Below are 21,253 nucleotides of genomic sequence, written 5' to 3'. Positions count from 1 at the left end.
GCCCACAGCGATCATTTTCCGACTTCCGCCACTCTCTCCGACCCTGACTCAGCCTCCCGCTAGGTCAGCCGGAAGAAAGCTCGGCGCCGCGCAGGCGGCTCCACACCTGGGGTTGGGCGTGGCGCGGATAGCGGAGTGGGACTGGGCAGGAGACAAAGCTGGGGCATGACCATGGGCATGAGTGGGGCTGGCGTGTCTGAGGCAGCATGACGCAAGGGGCTCCAGGACTGGGCAGGGGCAGCAGTGAGGACAATGGCATGTCGCCTCCTCCGCCTCAAACACCCAAATGCAGACCTTCAGTAACGTATGCTGGTCATGTGACCCTCCAGAGCTCATCTCTCCAGGTTAGACTGTCTACAGCCCCTTCCACCTCTACTCATGAGCTAAACACCAGCCAAGGTGTTTCCCTCCCTCCCTCCCTCTCCCCCCATCTCCAGACCCCAACACCTTTCCATTGATACTATGGAGTCTGAACTTTTTATACCGACAGCTATTTCAATAGACTTGGTTTCTTTGTAATCTCTGCATTTTATCCATTTAAAAGGTCAGGTTGTCAAAGAAGTCCATGACACAAAAAATATGAGGAAACTCTGCAGTAAAGGCTGACCCACCCATTCACAGATCGACACACCACACCAGCCCCTCCAGTCAGAATTTTATTTGGAAACATCACTGTGAGCCCTGGCCCCGTGCTACACAGCACCACTGGAAACACATGTTCAACATGTTCCCAAATCATACAATTCTTACTAATACCAGGACACTACAGCAATCTTGAATTTCAAATGATCACATCCAAGGAATTCTCAGCACTTGACACTTAACCCCACAGTGCAATAATCTACCTATATTTAAGATTAATATATAGCATGGGAAATTGAAAATTCTTGCTCCATAAACGTTATGAACATGTCAAATCTTTATAAATAAACATCCAGTGAAGAGAAAAATGACAATTCTAATTCATCTTTATACACAGAGTACTAACGGCAAATGGGTAGGGAGATTGCACGGCTGCCTGGCTGATCCCAGGAGGCCTCAGCCCCAGCTGGGCCCAGTTCAGGCACCATCCAATCCGGTGCGGTGCGACACAGACAGAAGAGTCACTAAGACATTGCGCATTTACAAGACCAACTACCGACTGGACAACTGCACCAGGTGTCAGGCCATTCGTTCTGGAGCGAATTGGGAGGGACGGGGTGGTTCAAGACAGGTCTTTACATCATACTCTGTGGCTGAAGGGGTGGAGGAGGGAGGAGGTGGGGCACTGGGAAGAATGGGAAATGAGGGTCTACTTTGTAGAGAGAATGAGGGCCACGATCAGGCCGTACAGCCCAAGCACCTCAGCGAAGATCAGAATCAGGATCATCCCCACGAACAGTCGGGGCTGCTGCGCTGTCCCCCGAACACCAGCATCACCTACAATGCCAATGGCAAAGCCAGCTGCCAGCCCGCTCAGGCCCACGCTGAGGCCTGCTCCCAGCTGAAGGAAGCTCCTATAGAGGTCAAAGGTCAGAAGTCAAAGCCTCAAACAGGCTAGCTACTCACGTGCAAAGTGGGGGTAGGGGGAGAGAATGCTGACCCAAATTCCTCCCTCCACTAACTACCCCCCCCCAAAATTCCCCAGAGGCCACCCTGCTCAGTTAATAACTGTTGAATGAATAGTGTCAGCAGCCACAAATGGGCACAGGCAGGAAGGGAGCAAGGAAAGGAGAGGGATCTTGTTCCTGAGCAGGTATGGGTGCTAGGCAGATAGGTACCCACTAAATTATTAATGAGAGTTTCCTCTGTGACCTCAGTTTGAGCTGAGAGAGGGGGGTGGGGAGGGAGCGGGGAGGTCCAGGATTGTCACTCACTTGAACAGGGTGATTCCCGGTGTCAGAGAGTTGGCAATGAGAACAGCCACCACCAAACCATAGATAGCGATGATACCAGCCATGACGACAGGAATGATTGACTTCATGATCAGTTCAGGTCGCATGACTGACATGGCTGCAATACCAGTGCCACTTTTTGCTGTGCCATAAGCCGCACCAAGAGCTGAGAAAGGAAGGAAAGGAAGCCATCAGTCAACAAGCATTTATTAAGCCTGTCCCTACCCTCAAAAGAGTTCAAATCCTAATGGGGGAGGCCAATATGGAAAAAACTACACACACAAGATACAGTGTAAATGGGAGCTAATCTTATGGAAGACACGTGAGGAGTGGGAATGGCCACCTATAGAAAGGGGGTTTAAGCAAAGTCTTAAGGGAAGCCAAAAAGGGAAATGAAAATGAAAACATTCCAGGCACGGGGGATAGCAGATGGAAAAAACAAAAAACAAAAAACAGGTGAATCAGAACCACCTTGACGGCAGGCCAGTAGACAACACCTGAAACCTTAATTCAAACCCACTTACAGTCTCAGCCTCAGAAGAAATTGTCCTACTTCTGGTCTGAAAGTACTTAGCACTCTTCCCCACCCCACCCCCCACCCCATGTTCCTATACAGCTTGGGAGAATGGAAAGAGACAGGAGTTCTTAACCTGAGATCCATGAACTTGGGAGTTGTTTTTTTTTTTAAGGCAATTGGGGTTAAGTGACTTGCCCAGGGTCACACAGCTAGTATGTGTCAAGTATTTGCTCTGAGGCTGAATTTGAACTCAGGTCCTCCTGACTTCAGGGCGGGTGCTCAATCCACTGCACCACCTAGCTGCCCCATCTTGGGAGTTTTAAAAATATTCTGATAACAGTATAATAACTTATTCCATATAATCATAGAAACACAAACTGTTTATATCTGCTTGGTCCTATTGCCTGATATCCAGGAGAACCTAATGAGACAGATTAAGAGCAAAATGGAAAGCCTCAAGCTTCTCTCAAATATTCTTTTAAGATGAGAAAATAAAGGGAAAGTACAACAACAAGCAATTTAAAGTCTTACTTCAAAGGTTGTATCACCTTAAGCAGACACCCCCAGTGTGGGTTTTTACTTAGCTGAGAGAAGGTAGGGGAGGTTGGAAGATTAGGTGTAAAGGAGAAAAACAATGAAAAACAGCAGAGAAAAATTGCTCGTTTTCTTCATTGTAAACCCCAGGACCTGTTTCTTCATTCACTAGGTGCTCCTAAGATAGGAGGTATGAATCACCTTTCTGCTTAGTCCAGAAGCATAAGTTTCTACCATCCAAAACCTAGCACTGGTTCATCTGGTGAGCCTCCTCTGCTATAGCCAGGCAAAGTTCTCCCTCACTTCTTTCAACCCAAAATGCCTTCAGATGTTTCATCTCCCACCTGGAAGTCCTAGCCCTAGTAGCCCAACATATCCAAAAAAGTGCTTTGACGTGACAGTCAGAGAAAGACTATCCAGGATAAGGTGGCTAACAATTTCAGGTATTTCAAGTCACAGAAAGCTACTGGCTTGTTGATAAGTGATAGGTGACCTTGGAGAAAGAAATGTTCATAGAATGGTGAAGCTAGAAGATAGATTTCAATGAGGTGGGCAAGAAGAGGTCTGGAGGAAAGCTGAGTATCCAGGAATTTGAGATAAACCTAGTGAGATGACCTCTAAGGGTCAAGAGATGTACTCAGTGGAGTGGGGGTTAACCTCTGTGGGCAGAGATAATAGAAAAGACACCAAAAGAATGCTCCTGGGGAGAATAAAAGCAAATTACATCCACGCCTTCTAAATCAAATATCCTGTTCAAAGCAGCTTCTACATTTACTTCAGGTCGACAGGTCAAGCGGAAAAGACAAGGAAGTAGGAAAAAGTACGTAGAACTCTGGGAAGAAGAGTTGTGGACCAAAGACCAACTTCTAAACTTAAAGTATTGAGTACCACAAGGTTTTTGCCGAGAATTCAGGCTCAAAGAAAGCACTTGCCCCTTCTGATTACCACAGTCTTAATTTCTAACTGGCTGCTTTACCTCTGGTCAAGTAAGATAGATAATGCAGAGTACGACAAAGCCCTATACAACTGTCATTGATTATTAGCCTCCCTACTTCTATTCCACTCTGAATCTATCCTTCACAGGCTGCATGACTCATCTTCCTAATGGACAGCTCTAATCACATCCCCACTGCTAGATATCAAGACCAAGCTTCCCTAATCTCACAATCAGAGGACATTTTTGGCCCTACCTCAACTCTACCAGAGTCTTCTACTGCTCCTTAAAATGTGAAGTTCATTCTCGGTTCTGTACCTTCATACTGCTAGTTTTCTGTCTGTAATGTTCCCCTCTTGCATAGCTGTACCTTATCAGGACAAAGACCAGCTCAAATCCCATCTTTACCAGAAAATTTTCCCAGATCACTCAAATCCACAGTGGATTCACTCTTCTCTAAAGGACTACAATACTTCTGGAGTGTGCTAACTGAAAGAATGAAATATTGCTTGAGGAAAAGAGGAAGGCCAAGATTCTCCGGTATTCTTCCATTGCACCTAGCACCAAGAATTTCTAAGAGTTTAATTTTCAGCTTTTTGCAGATGAGGGAATTATCTGTAGTCATCCTAGCTCTGCAGAGATTTACTTCAGCCTATAAGATCATAACAACAGGATCTTAACAGAAGTTCTTAGCAATCATCTAATCAAATCCATTATCCAGAGATATCCTACAACACCACTTTCTCTCCCTCTCAGTTCCAAGGATCCTCTGGGTGACTGATTAGGTTGATCCCTGTCCTCCACCAGAACCAGGCAGAGGGGGTAAGAACATGAATAAAGGTACTTGTAATAGTAACTGGCATGGCATGTATAAAACGGTAAGGAAATTGGCTTTGCTTGATATGTTCCATGGTGAATGAGATATGAAGGTAAAACAATATAGCTGTTGAGTAAAGTAAGGTCTTGAATGTCAGGCTCATGGATTTGAACTCCTATGGCAGCAACAAAAAAAAAAAAACAGTGATGCTTCTGTGCCAGATGGATAGGATGTAAGGAAGTCCAATAGAAGTTGTGAATAGTCTAAGATAAAGGTGATGAGGGCCTAGTGAGGCATTCTGAAGGAAGGGATGAAGATTTAAAAACTCAAGGAAGAATGGCAATGACAAATTGATACTGACAGAAATAAAAAGGTTAGGAATACTAAGGTGCTGGGAAGCAAGACTGATTAATTTGGCTTCAGACAAAAAGCAACTGACAATAGAGAACTGTAGCTCAGAGGAGAGCAGATTGAGGGCGGAGATAGAGTTGGAAGTCATCTGCTTAGAAGCAAAACAGCCGAACAGTACGAAAATTTGCACTCTCCAAGGAAAAGCCCTTGGTCAAAGCCTTAAGGAACAGTCAATTATTGAGGCACACAGAGGATCCCCAGCAAAAGAAATGAGAACAGACAGGACAGAGAGGTTGGAAAACCAGGGGAATTGGATGATAAAGTTGGAGTGTTGTTTCAACAAAGTGGTTAGTGTTAAATGTTACAAAGAAATCAAGGAAAATGCAAAAAGGAAAAAACAAAAGCCATTGGATTTGGCAAGAGAGTAGTCACTGGTGACCTTGGAAAGAACAGTTTCAATGGTAGGGGGAGAAGTCAGATTGAAAGGGTGCTGAAGGAGTAGGCATGAAGAGATGACTACAAGCCTGAGGTGAGTTGGACAGCTGCTAGATTAGGAAGAGTTTACAAAGGTTTTATAATGCTTTAAACCAGTAACAATGGGATAGCTAAATGTGTGTACTTGTATATAGAAAGAACCAGTGCTTAGAAAAACTGAAGATGCTGCAAGATACACATAAGGGAGTAAGATCCCAATAGCATTAGGCAAAAGCCTAAGGATTGGGCTTCGTGGTACAGTGGAAAGAAAATGAGATTTGGAGTGAAAGGACTTGGGTTCAAAGCCTCTCTTTGCAGAATACTACCTGTGCAACCTCGAGGCAAGTTACTTAATCTTTCTGGGCCTCAATTTCCTCCTGCTGACCTCTAAGGTCCCTTCTGGGTCTAAATCTATGATCTGATAGTAAAACTTTCACCTTCAGCACTAGAGAAAAATATTTGTTCCCCCCCATTACTACATATATATATATATATATATATATATATTTAGTATTTACTTTCTTCTGTATACATGTATCCCCTCTCCTATCCCCAACAGAATGTAAGCTCCTTGAGGACAGAGGTTCCTTATCTCCAGAGCCTAGCATATATTTTTAATAAATGCTCTCTGAATGAAGACCGGAAATAGTAGCTGTCTCCTAATTTGGGCACAAGCACACAACAGCCAACATAAGATCTGAAAAAGCTAAAATGAACAAACAGTACCAGCGACCACTTTATTCCATGAATCTAGGCCAGACCAGAGAAGCTGGTGGAGCAAGCGCAAAATGGAGGATGGCTAAGGATTGAGCAGCCAAATACCAAAGGGAAGAAGCTGGGGAACACAGGATGTTGGGCCACCACCCTTACAGCTATTGCTAAAGACTCAAGGGTGGAGTTGGAGCAATCCTTTGCTTCTATGGTGGCAAAGACATTTTTAACCAGTGGCTCAGGTTTGTTAGAAGTCAGGATACATTTGCCAAAAAGTCACATACAAACTCTCTTAGGGTGCCTGTTCAAAGCAGCTAATGCAATTAATGTTATGACTTCAAATTACCTAGCAGAAAGTCAATGAAAGCTATGGACATGGATGATTTGGAAATAGCAGAAGTTGCTTCTCAGATTTTGCAGAGAATGGGAAGTAGAGTTTCTTAAGGCTTTTGCCACAAATTAAACCCCACGTGATAAGGAAGAAATTACCAGTCAAGAGCATTTGACATTGAGACACCACGGAGGGAAACCTGGACAAGAGACGGGCAACAGGCATGAGTCAGTATGTAGGAGGGCTGCAGGAGACCCATGGAGTTCATGACTAGCTCAGTCCAGGTTTCCACTGATGAGGTATTTACTGTCAGCAGATGATATTTGGTGTTCAAACCCTTCACATACCTATAAACATACTTGAACTCAGCCACTAAAGCAGGGCAAGACAGGGCTTGGTCACTGAAGCCAAAACCCAAACCCACTAGATGAGGATAAGACCAGGCAAAACCAGTCAAAGGAGACTGCTGACTAGGAATCAATCTCTTTACTAAACTTCATTCTTCTCATAACTACAACTTTTTCTCTCATATATGTGCCATTACAAATATGGCTCCTTCTGAAACCATTATTCCTGTCCCTCTTCTTTGTTTAAACCCAGACCTGTCGGTAGGAGGTTTGGTCTTCAAAGGGTAGGTATGGAGGGAGGATTATATGCTTGGCATCCAGGGACCCTGCTTATCTTCCTAGGATATGTCACCAATTAAAGTGACTCAGTTCTCCCTAGCATTTTCAAGAGAAACTAAAATCCCATCTGGTCTTTCATAACCTCATGCCACTCCTGCCCTGGTACTTTTCAATCCAGTGATATTGGCCCCCTTGCTGTTCCTTGAACAAGACACCCCATCTATTATATCTAGGCATTCTCACTGGCTGCCTAGGCCTGGAAAATTCTCCCTCCCCAAGTTAGCCTCTTGGATGCCCTGCCTTCCTTTAAGTCCCAGCTTAACTCTCACCTTCTGTAGAAGTTTTTCCCATTTTCTTAATTCTGACTTTCCTCTATTTCCTATTTATAACTTTTCTGAACACAGTTGTTTGCATGTTGTTTCACTTATTAGATTGGGGGCAGCTAGGTAGGAAGTAGGTAGCATGCTGAGCTTCAGACACTAGCTGAGTGACCTTGGCCAAGTCACTTAACTTCTATTTGCTTCAGTTTCCTCATCTATAAAATGTGGATAATAATAGTACTTATTTCCCAGGGTTGTTGTGAACGTCAAATGAAGTAATAATTGTGAGGTGCTTAGCAGTGCCTGGCACATATTAGCAGTTATAAATATTAGCCATTATTGTAAGCTCCTAGGAAAAAGAGACTGTCTTTTGCCTTTCTTTGTATTCCAGAAGTTTGGGTTAATATGGTGTCTGGTACAGTGCTCAACAAAAGCAGACTGACTGGATCTCCTATGGAGCCTCAGACTGGTACACACCCAAATTTATAAAGAAATTGAAATCATAGTCTTTAAGAGTGGGGACTCAGGGCAGTCATCCACTTCTTTGGATCCCCTAAGGCAAAAATCAAGTGAAAGCTCAAATTTTTCCCATTTACCTCTTAGGTAAGGGGACACTAAGGCTTTCTACCTTCATTCCAGTTCTTAGGTATGCTCTGGGGCCATACTCTGTCTCAAAATTACTATTTTTACTAATGCACTTCAGCAAGTATTTAAGTGATATGTATTTATGTTACCAGGTTCTGGGGAACACAGGAAGAAAACAATCGAAACAGGGAACAGTCCCTGCCCTGTAGGAGTTTACATTCTATTTGGAGAAAACAAGCACAAAGAAGGCAAAATACAAAAAAATGGGGAGGGGATGCGGGGAGGCGAGGATGAAGCCTATACATAGGCAGAGCTGAGATGGGAGATGGAATGAAAAGGAATAGCAAGTAGACGAGTTTGGTGGGAATGTACCAGTGTGTGAAGAAGAGTAATGTATAATAAACCTTGAGCTAAACTGTGAAGAATTTTAAAAGCCAAGGAAATTTGATTATACTGTACAGGGAAAAGGGGAACCATAATAGCTAGTTGAGAAGGGGAGTGCGAAAAGTTGAGGGTGACTGGAAAGATGGTGGTGCCTCCAAACAGAAACAGGGAAGTAAAAAAGAGTGCTTAAGGGGAAATAATGAGTTACTTTGGACATGCTGAGATTGAGATATGCCAGTGAGACATCCAGCTGGAGATGTCTGATAGGCCGCAGGCTTTCAGGAGAGATACTAGAGCTAGATACATAGATTTGGGTGCTGAGTGTAAAGAGAGAAGAGGGTCTTTGACATGGATAATGATCCAGCAAAGAAGAGGGAGAAAGAAGCAGCCAGACTTGGAGAAAATGGTGTCACCAAAGCTAAAACTACTTGAAAATTAGATAACTGGTAATGATGGAGGGGAGTTCCAGTTGAGTGACTAGGTCAATCCAAAGAGTAAGGGGATTGAAAAGTAATAGACAGTCTTTTCCCCCCTTAGGAACATGAGGGCACACGGGAAGAAACAGCATCCCAATTCATGCAGCATGGGAGACAAGGGCTGCTAGGAATGAGAATTGTCTTAAGCAGTTTAAGGCCCATAGTCTGAACCTTTGGGGTATAATAGTTGGATATCTTCACTATGCCTTCCATAGCTCCAAAGGAAACCCAAGCCTTTCTAAAATTCTCAAACCACTGCAGGGAGACAACAGCTGATATTCAGGTCAAACCTCTAAAACATCAAATAATCATAATGAACTGAGACCCCACGAGATGAGTGAAGGCTGTGTTTAGGGCTAATGCCAGTATTCCAGAGGCAAAGACAGAAACGACTAGGATGATTAATGATCCTCTCTGGCCAAAAAGAGCTTCCAATCTTATTCCAGCAGGGAGGGCGCATTTGAGAGCTAGCTGCCTGCCCTCCAACCTGTTACACCAGTCGGACACCCATGCTCCCTCTTCCAGGGATAGGTCCTAAGAAGCTGAGTGGGCCAGAAGGCATTTTTAATGAGGTCGCCCACAGCATCATCCTGGAAAAGGTAGGGCCCAAACATCCCAGTATCTCCAGGAGCTAAGATGGCAGCTCCGCAAAACGCTGCTCTCGCCCCTCCCCACCCCAGACCTGCGGGAGTCCGCAGAAGCGCGGGTGGGGGAGGGAGAAGGGGCTGCCGCCCTGCACTGTGCGTGGGTTACACGCCAGACCCCGCACCCACCGACGGCTAGGAGCTACCAGGACCCTCCCGAGCCTTCCGTTCCCCAGGACCAGATGCCCACCAAAAAGACCCCTCCAAAAAAAGGGGAGAGCCCCTCCTCTCGGTCACATGACGCGCTGGGGGGGCGCCCCCCGCCGGTTGGAACTGTCGTCAGCCTGTGACGTCATCAGGTCTGAGCCCCGGATGCAAAGGTCCGGGACCCCCAGAGACAGCGAGTTCTCACCCCCACCCTGCCCTTCTCACCGCTGAAGACCATGGCGGCCGAGGCGCCCATGACGGCGAAGAAGGACGCGTATTCGGGACTCTCGGACATGTCTGCGTGGGGTCGGCAGGCCGGAAGGAGAACGGGGCGAGGGGAGAAAGGCAAGGGCACGGGGCTGGGTAGCGGGTAAAGGACTGGAGGGCGGGTGGGCAGGTGGGACGGCGTGAAATCTGGAGACACCGGCTCCGCTCCGCGCTGCGCTCTAAATACCACCACCGCAGAACAAAATGGCGGCCGCAGTGGCGTCACATGATCTGAAGGCCCTGCCCCTGGTCTGCACCATTCGGCGCCGGTAGGAGGGGACCGCTCGGGTGGGGCTGGCCAGCCTACATCACATGTGGTCATCCCAGGAACGTCACTACAGACTCACACTACAAATTTCTGTCCTTATTTAGCATAACTGAAGATTTCTGACTTGATTTCGTTTTTGCTTCCATAAGCGCAGCACGGGGTGCTACCCGCTTCCCCTTCAGCTTCAGACTCAGTGTGGCTGTCCGACCACCTGACTCCGGGGGCGGGTCCACAGCTCCGCCCTCAGCCGCATGATTCGCTTTTATTAGCATAAGGGGTGTGTCTTTGGGCTTCGTTCCGCCTCCTCTGCGGGCTCTGCTTCCACGCCCCTCCAGACCTGGGGACAGCCTCAGTCTCTGCCCAGGGGACCCGAACTCCTGGCTTCTGTCGGTAAAGCGCCGGCCTTGGTTTCCCCAGGGTCCAGGCCACTTGGCTTTGTGTCAGCTTACCGTATCTCCGCATCAGAGGGTCCCCGCCCCACCCCAACCCCAGCCTACTCTCCTTCCTCTAGGTAGGCCCCTACCCCACCTTATTTTGTGCTCCCTTTCTTCCCCTCCCACCCCTGGCAAAAGTGCTCCCCATTTACAGCCTCCCAGCCCCCGAAATTCTGGGGGTGGGGCAAGAAGTCATCTCAGTGTCTACTGTAGGTCCAGTGATGTGGGTAGTGGTCAGTGGAGGGGAGTTAGGCCTCAGGGGTGGGGTGACTGTCCCGAGGTCAGGGGTGAGCCAACCATAAAACCCCAGACCTAGAGCTCGGCCTGTAAGACCCTCAGCCAGACTCACACCCCCATTTTCCAGGTGGAGAAATTGAACTGCAGCTAGGCCAAAGCCTGTCCAAGGTCATGCAAAGAAGGGAAGCCCCACTTGGAGGCTGGAGGGTGAACTTCCTTCCCGACCACTATTTCCCAACTCAGGAGGTGTGTCCAAGAGGGCAGCTGCAGCCTGATCTTCCCTAGACAGATCCAGTCTGCACTTCTCCCCTTGGCTTAATTACTACCAAATTGACAAATTAGTAATAAATGATAAGTTTATATTCCTATATTCTTTTAAGGTTTCCTAAGTGTTCCTTCCAAAACAACATTATGGGTAGTGCAGGTATTAGTGGCAGACTAGGAATCTGGCCCAAGCTCCACAGACCCCTAAAAGAGGCCGTAGCCCATGGGTGTAGTTCATCTGACCAACTGAGAGGACAGCTTTGAGGGGTCAAGTAGCTAGGAAACATACATAATAGGCAATGGTTCTTGGTCCAAGTCTCATCTGTCTGTCTCCTGTTTCCCTCTGTCTTTTTCTTCATCTGTCTTTTTCTGGGATCTCAAACAGCTGACAAAATGATCTTCTTTACTCTGGGCTGCTGTATATGAGGAGGAGGGGAAGGACACAATGCCTTCCCTTCATCTTCCATTGGGGACACTTCCTCCTTCTAGTGAGAAATCACGGGTTTCAGGCTGAATCACAGGGCAGCTCTTGCAAGATATTAGGGATGTTGGAGGGTGGGGGTGGTGAGGAGAGCACATTGCCCTTATATAAGTATATGTGGGGAGGGGTGATGTAAAATTGATTCTATGGAATCATAGGATCATAAATTTAGATTTAAAATGACTTAAGAAGTGATCCAGTACAGTAGCTTCATTTTATAGATGAGTGTCAGAGAGTTTAAGTGTCCAGATACACATGTAGTAGCCATCCAGATTTTGAACCCAGGTCCTCTTACTCCAGGTCCAGTGCCCTTTCAACCTGTAGAATACTTTGCTAGCCTAACTTACCACTCACCTAAAGCTAACCTAAACCTTCCTGTCTATGTCCCAAACTCTTGATCCCCCAATCCCAATCATGCAATGTTAGTGTCAGGGGTTATAGGATTTCTCCAGCATCCTGCTGCTATGTAGATCAACCCTGCCAGGATTTCTTGTTTTTTCTATTAAACTCTCAGGAATCTCTTTGTAAATTCACCTTCATCACCCATCTCTTCCTCATATGATGGAGGCAGCTAGGTGGTTTAGTGGATAGAGCACTGGGCCTGGAGTCAGGAAGACTCTTCTTCCTCAGTTCAAATCTGGCCTCAGACTAGCTGTATAACCCAAGTCACTTAACCCTGTTTGCCACAGTTTCCTCATCTGTAAAATGATCTGCAGAAGGAAATGGCAAACCACTTCAGTATCTTTGCCAAGAAAAGCTCAAATGGGGTCATGGAGTTAGACACGACAGAAAAAAACAATTCTCTTATAATTCTTCTACTTCCTGGTAATAATGGAAAGGTAGATTTTTTGAGGATACCACATTCCTTTTTCCTAGTATTCTTTATCAAGTATCCTAGTATTCTTTCTCCTTCCCATTGCTCCCATCTATATTCAATGCTCCACTCCCCACTTCTACTTCTAAGTCCATCATACCTCATACCCTGCCATCATACCTTAATTGTCCTTTTCATCCTTTAAGGTTAATGCAATTCAATAAATATTTATTTGTTGAGCATCTGTCCTGTACAAGGCACTGTGCTAGGTGCTAAGGATAGGAAGATAGCAAAAGCCAACTGACTTAAAGGAGCTCATATTCTACTGTGTGTGTGTGTGTGTGTGTGTGTGTGTGTGTGTGTGTGGTGGGAATGGAATACAACATATAGAACACTTGGGTTTGGAGTCAGTAAAACCTGAGTTCAAAATTCTGCTTCAAAAACTTACTACTTCTAAAGGTCTCAGGCAAGTTATTTAACCTCTTCTAGTCTCAGTTTACTCATCTATAGGTCAGTCAGTCACCTACTATGTACCAGGCACTTTGCTAAGTGCTGTAGATGAAAAAAAGAGGCAAAAGACAGTACCTGTCCTCAAGGAGCTCACAATCTAACAGGGAAGATAACAAGCAGACAACTATGTATAAACAAACTATATATAGGATAAATAGGAAACAATTAAAAGAGGGAAGGCATTAGAGTTGAGAGGAGTTGGGAAAGACTTTTAATTGGGACTTGAAGGAAGCCAGAGAAGCCAGTGGGCAGAGATGAAGAGGGAGAACCTTCCAGGCATGAGAGACAACCAGAGAAAATGCCTAGGGCTGAGAGATGAAGGGTCTTGTTTGTGGAATAGCCAGGAGGTCAGTGTCACTGGATCAAAGAGTACTTGTTGAGTAAGGTGTGAGAAGACTAGAAAGGTAGGAGGGGACTATGTTATGAAGGGCTTTGAATGCCAAATAGAACATTTTGTATTTGATCTTGGAAGTGATAGTAAGCCACTGGAATTGATTGAGTTGACATGGCTGGACCTACACTTTAGGAAAATCACATGAGTGTCTGGAGGATGGATTGGAGCAGGTAGGGACTTAGGGCAGGCAGACCCACTGGCAGACTATTCCAATAGTCTAGGTATGAGGTGATAAGAGCCTGCACTAGTGATGGCAGTGTCAGAGAAGAGAAGGCAGTGTATTTGAAGGATGTTGCAAAGGTGAAGTCGACAGCCCATGTAAACAAATTGGAAATGGGGGGCAGTGGTGGTGAGGAGTCCAGTATGACTCCTAGGTTTCAAACTTGAGGACTGGGAGGATGGTATTGTCCTTTACAAGTAATAGGGAAGGTAGGAGGAGGGAGAGGTTTTTAAGGGGAAAGATAATAAGTTCAGTCAGTCAATAAACATTTATTAAGTGCCTCCTATATGCCAGGCATGGAGATACAAATAAGAAAAAGAAACAAGAGTCCTTGCCCTCAAGGATCTTAAAATCTAATGGGGGAACTGAGATGGGAGCATGGTAGAAAACTCAGAGAAATCCCAAAATAGAGCAGCCAGGTAAGAAATAAGATGTTCTGAGCTGAGCTGTCTCCTGAAATGGAGGTTTTGGAGCTTATGGCTCCAGAGGGACAGAAGGTGGAAATAAAGTAGTGTCCCAAGGCTGATGGGATCTTGCAAGAAGATGAAATATTCCCAATAATGAGCTTTAATTTTGGTCATAGTGAATTTAAGATGTCTGCCGGACATCCAATTTGAAATGTTTGAAGGTAGATGGAAGACTAGAGGTCAGCAGAGAGGTCAGGGCAGGATAAGTAGATTTGAGAATCATCTGCAAGAGATGATAATTAAATTCAGAGAACTGATCAAGAGATCACTAAGTGAAATCATGTACTGTAGAAGAGTGTACTGGGCCTAGGACAGAGCCTGAGGGACACCTAAAGTAAGAGGGCATGATAGGGAAGAGGATCCAGAAAAGGAGACTGATAACTCTAGTACCTTATGGTTGTTGTGAGAATCAAATGAGAAATTGTATATGTCAAGTACTTTGCCAACATTAAAGCCTTATAAATGTCAGTTATTACTCTTATAATTAATACAAGGTTATTTGAGGAGGAGAAAAGGATAAACAACTGGGGAGGGTCAAAGATAAGGATTCTGAAAGACAGAGATGAGGAGAGAGTATATTATAGGCTTGGGGTGGGTCAACTTGTACAAATGCATGGTGGTAGGAGATAGCATATCACATTTAGAGTAGAGCTAGTTTGACTACAACAGAAAGTCAACCAATCATTAATCAATAAGTATTTATTAAAGGACAACTATATTCCAAGCACTGTGCTAAGTACAAATGATATAAAGCAGTTCCTGCCCCTCAAAATCTTACATTCTAAAGGGGGGAGACCTGATGTGCATAAATAAGTATGTACGTGATACATATAGAGTAGAAACCTGGGAGGGGAAGAAACTAGCAATGGGGAGGACTGGGAAAAGGGTGGTTTTTGTTTGTTTTGTTTTTTGAGAAGGTGGCATTTAAGGTTAATCCTAAAAGAAGCCAGGGCCTTCCTGACAAGATCGCTCCCTGAGAGGAGGCAGATCACCCAGCTCCCATATACTCTAGCCAAACACTACAATTCACACCAGATCACATAATGATAATGTAAATCCAGCAAGAAACTACAATAAGTGACTTCTTGGAACTGCACAATAGGTCAACCAGAAGCTGCAGGACAATAGGAAAGAGGGCCACTTCTTTCCAGCAATATTTCCAGCAAGCAACCTTCAGAGCACGGTTGCTTCTTAGCAAGACCAGAGGTGACCTGGGACATATATACTACATGAGTCTATGTCGTGAGACAGCAAGAGCCGAAAGCTCCCCAGAAAAGCCTCAGGGTGAGAGCCTTGCATGCTTGTGGCAGCCAGTGGGGACATTAATTGGAAGGAGAATAAGTAGCTTAGAATAGGAAATGGTAAACCTTAACCAAGAAATGGACTTCCTGAAAACATGAAACAGCAAGAAATACTAAAAGAAAATCAAAAGATTGAAAAAAAATATGATCTGATTAAAAGAAAAAAGCAACTGACCTGTTAGAGAATTGAAAAATCATTAGACTCCCTGAAAACCACGATTTTTTAAAAACCTCCTAGACAGTACAGTTCAAGAAATCATACATGAAAATTCCCCAAATTATTAGAACCAGAAGACAAAGTAAAGATAGGAACAATCCACTCATCACCCCCTGAAAGAAATCCCCAAAGGAAAAATCCCAGGAAGGTCAGAGCCATAATCCAGAGCTTCTATATCAAAGAAAAAAAATACCACATTGATCCAGAAAGAAGCAGTACAAATACCAATGAACCCCAATCAGTGTCACACAGTACCTGACAGTTACTAAAAATAAGAAAGAGATCTTGGAATAATAATATTCCAAAAGGCAAAAGACATAGGCTCATAACCAAGAATAAATAACATGGAAAAGTAAGTATAATTCTATAGAGGATAAATATGAATCTTAAATGGAACAAAGGACTTTCAAGCATTTATAATGAAAAGACCAGAGCTAAGTAGAAACTTTGAAATACAAACATAGTAGTCAAGAGAAACCTAGAAAATTAAATTTATTTGAGCAATCAAAAAGAGCTGTATGATGATACAGTGCTAATGTTCTAATGGGGTAGAAGAAATGTCTTTTCCGAAACATCTTCAAAGGTTGTCAGTTGAGTTATATAAGAGAAACAGATATTGTAACTTGTTATGGTCCCCTGGCTACTCCACTCTCTTCTAGTCAGTATAGTTAGTAAGTAAGCAAGTAAGTTTTACTGTAGCCAGTATAAAGGGGGCAATAGCGGGGCATAAGATTGCAAAGTAAAATCTGAAAATCAAGGACAAACTGTCCCAAAGATCAAAGGAACATAATTTGCAAGTTGTAGTATGTATTAGCCAAAATTCACATCCTAGTAATTTGTTCTGAATCAAGGAGAAACCATCTGGGTGCTGTTTGTTAAGGTTCTGGTTCAATGATGTAAATTCCAGACAAACTCCAGACCTCCACAAATCCAGAACAACAGAGCATCAAAAAGGTTCTGATAATTTTGAGATGACGACTTTGAAGTCTTACCTATAAATACAAGATGTTTTGGATATGTTAAAGAACTAACTCCAAGGAGGCACTAAGAGTAGTTGGTCTGTTCCCCCTTCCCCCCAAAAAAGTCCTATAAAAACTGAGACCTCACACTCCTACCCCACCCACCAACACTCTTCCATCTCCCGACTCCAACTGCCACTATAAGTGACTCATCCTCTCTCCATCCCTCTTCCTCAGGCTGCCTGCCTCCCTGAGTTGTTTGCTTCTGTATCCTCACTTTTCATTTCTTGTCTTTGTGCTCTTTGACCTTACACCCATGAAGGTTAATGAAATGTGATTGTTGCCCTGTTTTCTATTGCCAGTCAAGATTTTTCTAGGGGCATGAATTTCTATTTCAGACTGTTTACTTAAAAAAATAGTAAATATTGTACATTGTTTTCAAAGATAGGCTGCTTTTCTGTGCTTCCTTCTAAGTTTTCTTTTGTTCTCTGCTGTGCACTTTTTATTTTTTTTCTCCTCTCTCCCCACCCCAACCCACCCTACCTTACCCTACCCTACCCTGTTAGAAAGGCTGCAATTAAACACACACACACACACACACACACACACACTCTCACACTATTTCTATTTATCAGGTTTTTTTTCCTCTGAAGGTAGATAGCATCTTCCTTTGTAGGTCCTTTGTAATTGGTTCATATATATATAATATATATAATATTATATTATAATAGTATGATGCTATATATAATATAATAATAATTAATTATAAATATATATTTTCGAGGCAGTGGGGTTAAGTGACTTGCCTGGGGTTACACAGCTAGTAAGTGTCAAGAGTCTGAGGCTGAATTTGAACTCAGATCCTCCAGACCTCAGGACCGTCCTCTGCCCACTGTGCCACTGAGCTGCCACTATAGTTGATTTAAATATTTATGATACTCAAGATGAATTAGTCATTCAAAGTTGTTCTTAGGATAATATTTCTGTTACTGCATACACCATTCTCTTGGTACTGCTCATTTCACTTTTCATTGTTTCATGTTTGTCTTTCCATGTTTTTTCTAAAATCAACCAGTTCATCGTTTCTTATAACACAGTGGTATTCCATCACAATGATATGCCATAACTTGTTTAGCAATATCCCAGTTGAAGTTATCTATCATTTTAGCCAATCTAATAGGTGTAAGATCAAAGTTGTTTTAATTTGCATTTCTCTAATCAATGATTTAGCATTTTTCATATGACTATATATAGTTTTGATTTTTTTTATCAAAAAACTGCCTGTTCATATCCTTTGACCGTTTATTAATAGGGGAATGACTTGTATTCTTATAAATCTGACAAAGTTCTTTACAGATTTGAGAAATGAGACCTTTATCTGAGAGACTGTCTATAAAGATTTTTTCCCAATTTTCTTCTTTCCTTCTAATCTTGGTTATATTGGTTTTATTTGCACAAAACTCTTATTAGTTTAATGTAATCTAAATTATCCATTTTACATCTCACAGTGCATACTCTCTCTCTCTTGTTTATAAATAAATTGTTCTATCCATAAGTCTGATAGGTAATATGTTCCATGTTCTTCTCATTTTCTTGTGATATCTCCTTTTTTATCTAGGTCATGTATCCATTTTGACCTTATCTTGTTACATGGTTTAAGATACTGCTCTATGCCCAATTTCTGCCAGACTGCTTTCTAGCTTTCCCAACAATATTTACTAAATAATGAATTATTATACCCAGGACTTACATCTTCATATTTGTCAGACATAAGATTGTAATAACTATTTACTAATGTATTTTGTATTTCTACTCTGTTCCATTGATCTACCTTTCTATTTCTTAGCCAGTACTAGATAATTTTGATAATTACTGCCCTATAATATAGTTTAAAACCTGGTACTGCTAAGCCTCTTTCCTTTACATTTTTTCATTAGTTTCTTTGGAATTCTTGACCTCCTTCCACATGAATTTTGTTGTTTTTTCTAACTCAATAAAATAATTTATGGTAATTTAATTGGGATGGCATTGAATAAATAAATTAGGTAAAATTGTCATTTTATGATATTGGCTTTCCCTACTCAGGAACAATTAATATTTCTCCAATAATTTCTGACTTATTTGTATTTAAAGAGTATTTTATAATTATGTTTCTATAGTTTATGGGTCTGTATAGGCAGGTATACTCCCAGGTATTTTATACTGTCTACAATTATTTTAAATAGGGCATTTCTTGCTATCTCTTCTTGCAAGATTTTGTTGATGATATATAAAAATGCTGTTGATTTATGTGGGTTTATTTTACATCCAGCTACTTTGCCAAAATTATCGTTTCAACTAAATTTTTAATTGAATCTTTAGGATTTTCTAAGTATGTCATCATATTGTCTACAAAAAGAGATAGTTTATTACTGCATTTTTCATTCTGATTCCCTCAATTTTTTTCTTCTTATTGCCATTGCTAGCATTTCTAAAACCATGTTTAATAATATTGGTGACACAGTGTAGTTTCCCTGTTTATTTCTTTTAATTAAATCTATTTTAACTTCAACTTTGCCTTAGATCATGATTGTTACTCCTGCTTTTTTTTTTTGCACCAACTGAAGCATAATAAATTCTACTCCAGTCCTTTATTTTAACTTTGTGTGTATCTCTCATTTTTGTGTCTCTTGTAAACAACATATCATTGGATTCTGATTTTTGATCCATTCTGCTATCCATTCCCATTTTATGGTTGAATTCATCCCATCTACATTCAAAGTTATAATTACTAGTTGTGTACCCTCCATCCTATTTTCTTTCCTCTTTATTTATCCTTCTTGCCCTATTTACCCAATCCCTCCTCATGAGTCTAATTTACTTCTAACCACTATTTGCTCTCCTCTTACCTTTCTATTCCTTAATCTACCCGCCCTTCTAAAAATCCCTCCCTTCTTTATAAATTTAGAAGACTTTTATAGATGTATATGTTGGTCCCCCCCTCCTTTTTGTGAGGCAATTGGGGTTAAGTGACTTGCCCAGAGTCACACGTGTCTGAGGCTGAATTTGAACTCAGGTCCTCCATCCACTGTGCCCCAGCAGTAACTTTTTAAACTTCACTATCTTCCTCTGAGTATGAACCCAGACCTTCCCTATCCCATAGTAGCTGTTTATGGTCAGTTTCTTTCTCCTTTCATTATTCTTTTTTATTTTTATTTTGTTTTATTTTCTTTTTAGCAGCTTTTATTTATTTAACAGCTATTATTGTAGTTGGCTCTAGTCCTAAGGTATGGGCAATGGTGCCGCAGGCCTCAGGTCCTTGTTACTCTTATTTTCTGAGCTCTGTCCCAGGGGACCAACCTCAGGCACACTTCTTCACTCTTAAGCCATGGCTGGGGTCTCCCAGCCACACTCTCCCACAAACACTCTTGCTCCCTGCAGTCTTTCTGCAATAGCAAATTTCAGCTCTCCCTTCTTCCCTGGAGCTGAAACCAGGGCTTCCACTCTCCTGCAAGTGCCCACAACCAGCAGGGTCCCTGCCCCTTTGCTACCCACTAACCAGGCACGTGTGAGTTCCTTCTTGCCCACAGCCTCAGCCCTAGACCTCATCTGGTCTGCGCAGCAGGGCCTGGCATCCCAAGATAGTGGGGGAGTCCTTCAATCTTCCCCTACTTAGCTACCTGACCCCCACACTGTCTGTGAGATGACTCCTGACCCAGCTGCCCCCGGGTCTCGTTTGTTGTTACAGTGGAGTCTGCTGGGAGGTGTTTGCACTTCACTTTGGCCAAACCTCTGCCCCTGGAGGTCGTCTTTCCCAAGATTCTCTCAAATCGTTTTAGGAGGATAACTGCTTTACCCCAACTTTTATTTATTTTTGCCACTCTGTGTTCACTTTGAAGAGGTGTTCTATCTTGTTTGTGGAGGAAATTTGGAGAGCCGGGGATTTTCTGACTTGCTGGACCATCTTCCCAGTATCCCCTCCTGACTATGCTCATATGTTACAGGGTTTTTGTTTTTGTTTTCTAGTTTTCTCAATGGGGCGGGAATGTCAGGAGAAGGGGAAGTTTAATACTAGTGATATCGAAAATAACAAAACCACTGTGATGTTTTTAAAATAATGCAGAAAACAGCTGTTCAGAAGGAAGCAGAGAAGCAGGAGAGCTTTAAAAGTAATGTAATATTCATGATGTGCTATGTGGTATGATTCAGTTTCCGACAGAACCTCTTTTAATGTTCAGCTGTGTGGATGAAAATTATCTCTCTCAATTTCGAATGACTTAAGGACTGATCGATGCAATGAGCAAACACAATTCTAGAACAACCAGGAAGTATGCAGCCTACCTCCTAGCAGGGAATTAATGGCTCAGGGTGCAGAATGAGACATATTTTGAGACATGGCCAATATAGGAATGTTATATTTGACTATGCATATTTATATAACCCCCATCCTAAGGCCCATTTATATTGGACACTCTCCTTTGTGGAGATGAATGCCCTGCCCTGTGGTGAGAGGCAAGAGAGCTCTAGCCTTTGGAGTACCTTTTGGGACTATTCAGGGTCAATCCCCTTTGGAGACTTTTCAGTAGGTAATCCCTCTATGGGATTCTTCAAACTTTAAGTCATTTTTTGGGTTCTTCCAGCTTTGAGAGAGAAGATGAAAGAGGCCAACCCCACTTCAGGTAGCTGAAGGAAAAGACCCTGAGAAGACGTGAGAAG

General features: G+C 43.0%; 1 protein-coding gene across 1 annotated transcript; it reads right to left on the bottom strand.

The window, feature by feature from the left end:
- Positions 1-643: 643 nt before the first annotated feature.
- Positions 644-10,200, bottom strand: ATP6V0C (ATPase H+ transporting V0 subunit c). Its single transcript, XM_027863053.1, has 3 exons — positions 9,951-10,200; positions 1,857-2,040; positions 644-1,496 (listed from the first exon to the last, which is right to left on the bottom strand). The coding sequence occupies exons 1-3, from the start codon at positions 10,018-10,020 to the stop codon at positions 1,292-1,294; spliced, it is 459 nt and encodes a 152-aa protein (XP_027718854.1). The 5' UTR covers positions 10,021-10,200; the 3' UTR covers positions 644-1,291.
- Between the last annotated feature and the right edge of the window lie 11,053 nt (positions 10,201-21,253).

Source organism: Vombatus ursinus, unplaced genomic scaffold (genome assembly GCF_900497805.2).
Source record: "Vombatus ursinus unplaced genomic scaffold, bare-nosed wombat genome assembly UNPS02014770.1, whole genome shotgun sequence".
Taxonomy (NCBI): Eukaryota; Metazoa; Chordata; class Mammalia; order Diprotodontia; family Vombatidae; genus Vombatus; species Vombatus ursinus.
The sequence above is the reverse complement of the archived record's forward strand: the minus strand, read 5'-3'. Positions and strand labels throughout refer to the sequence as shown.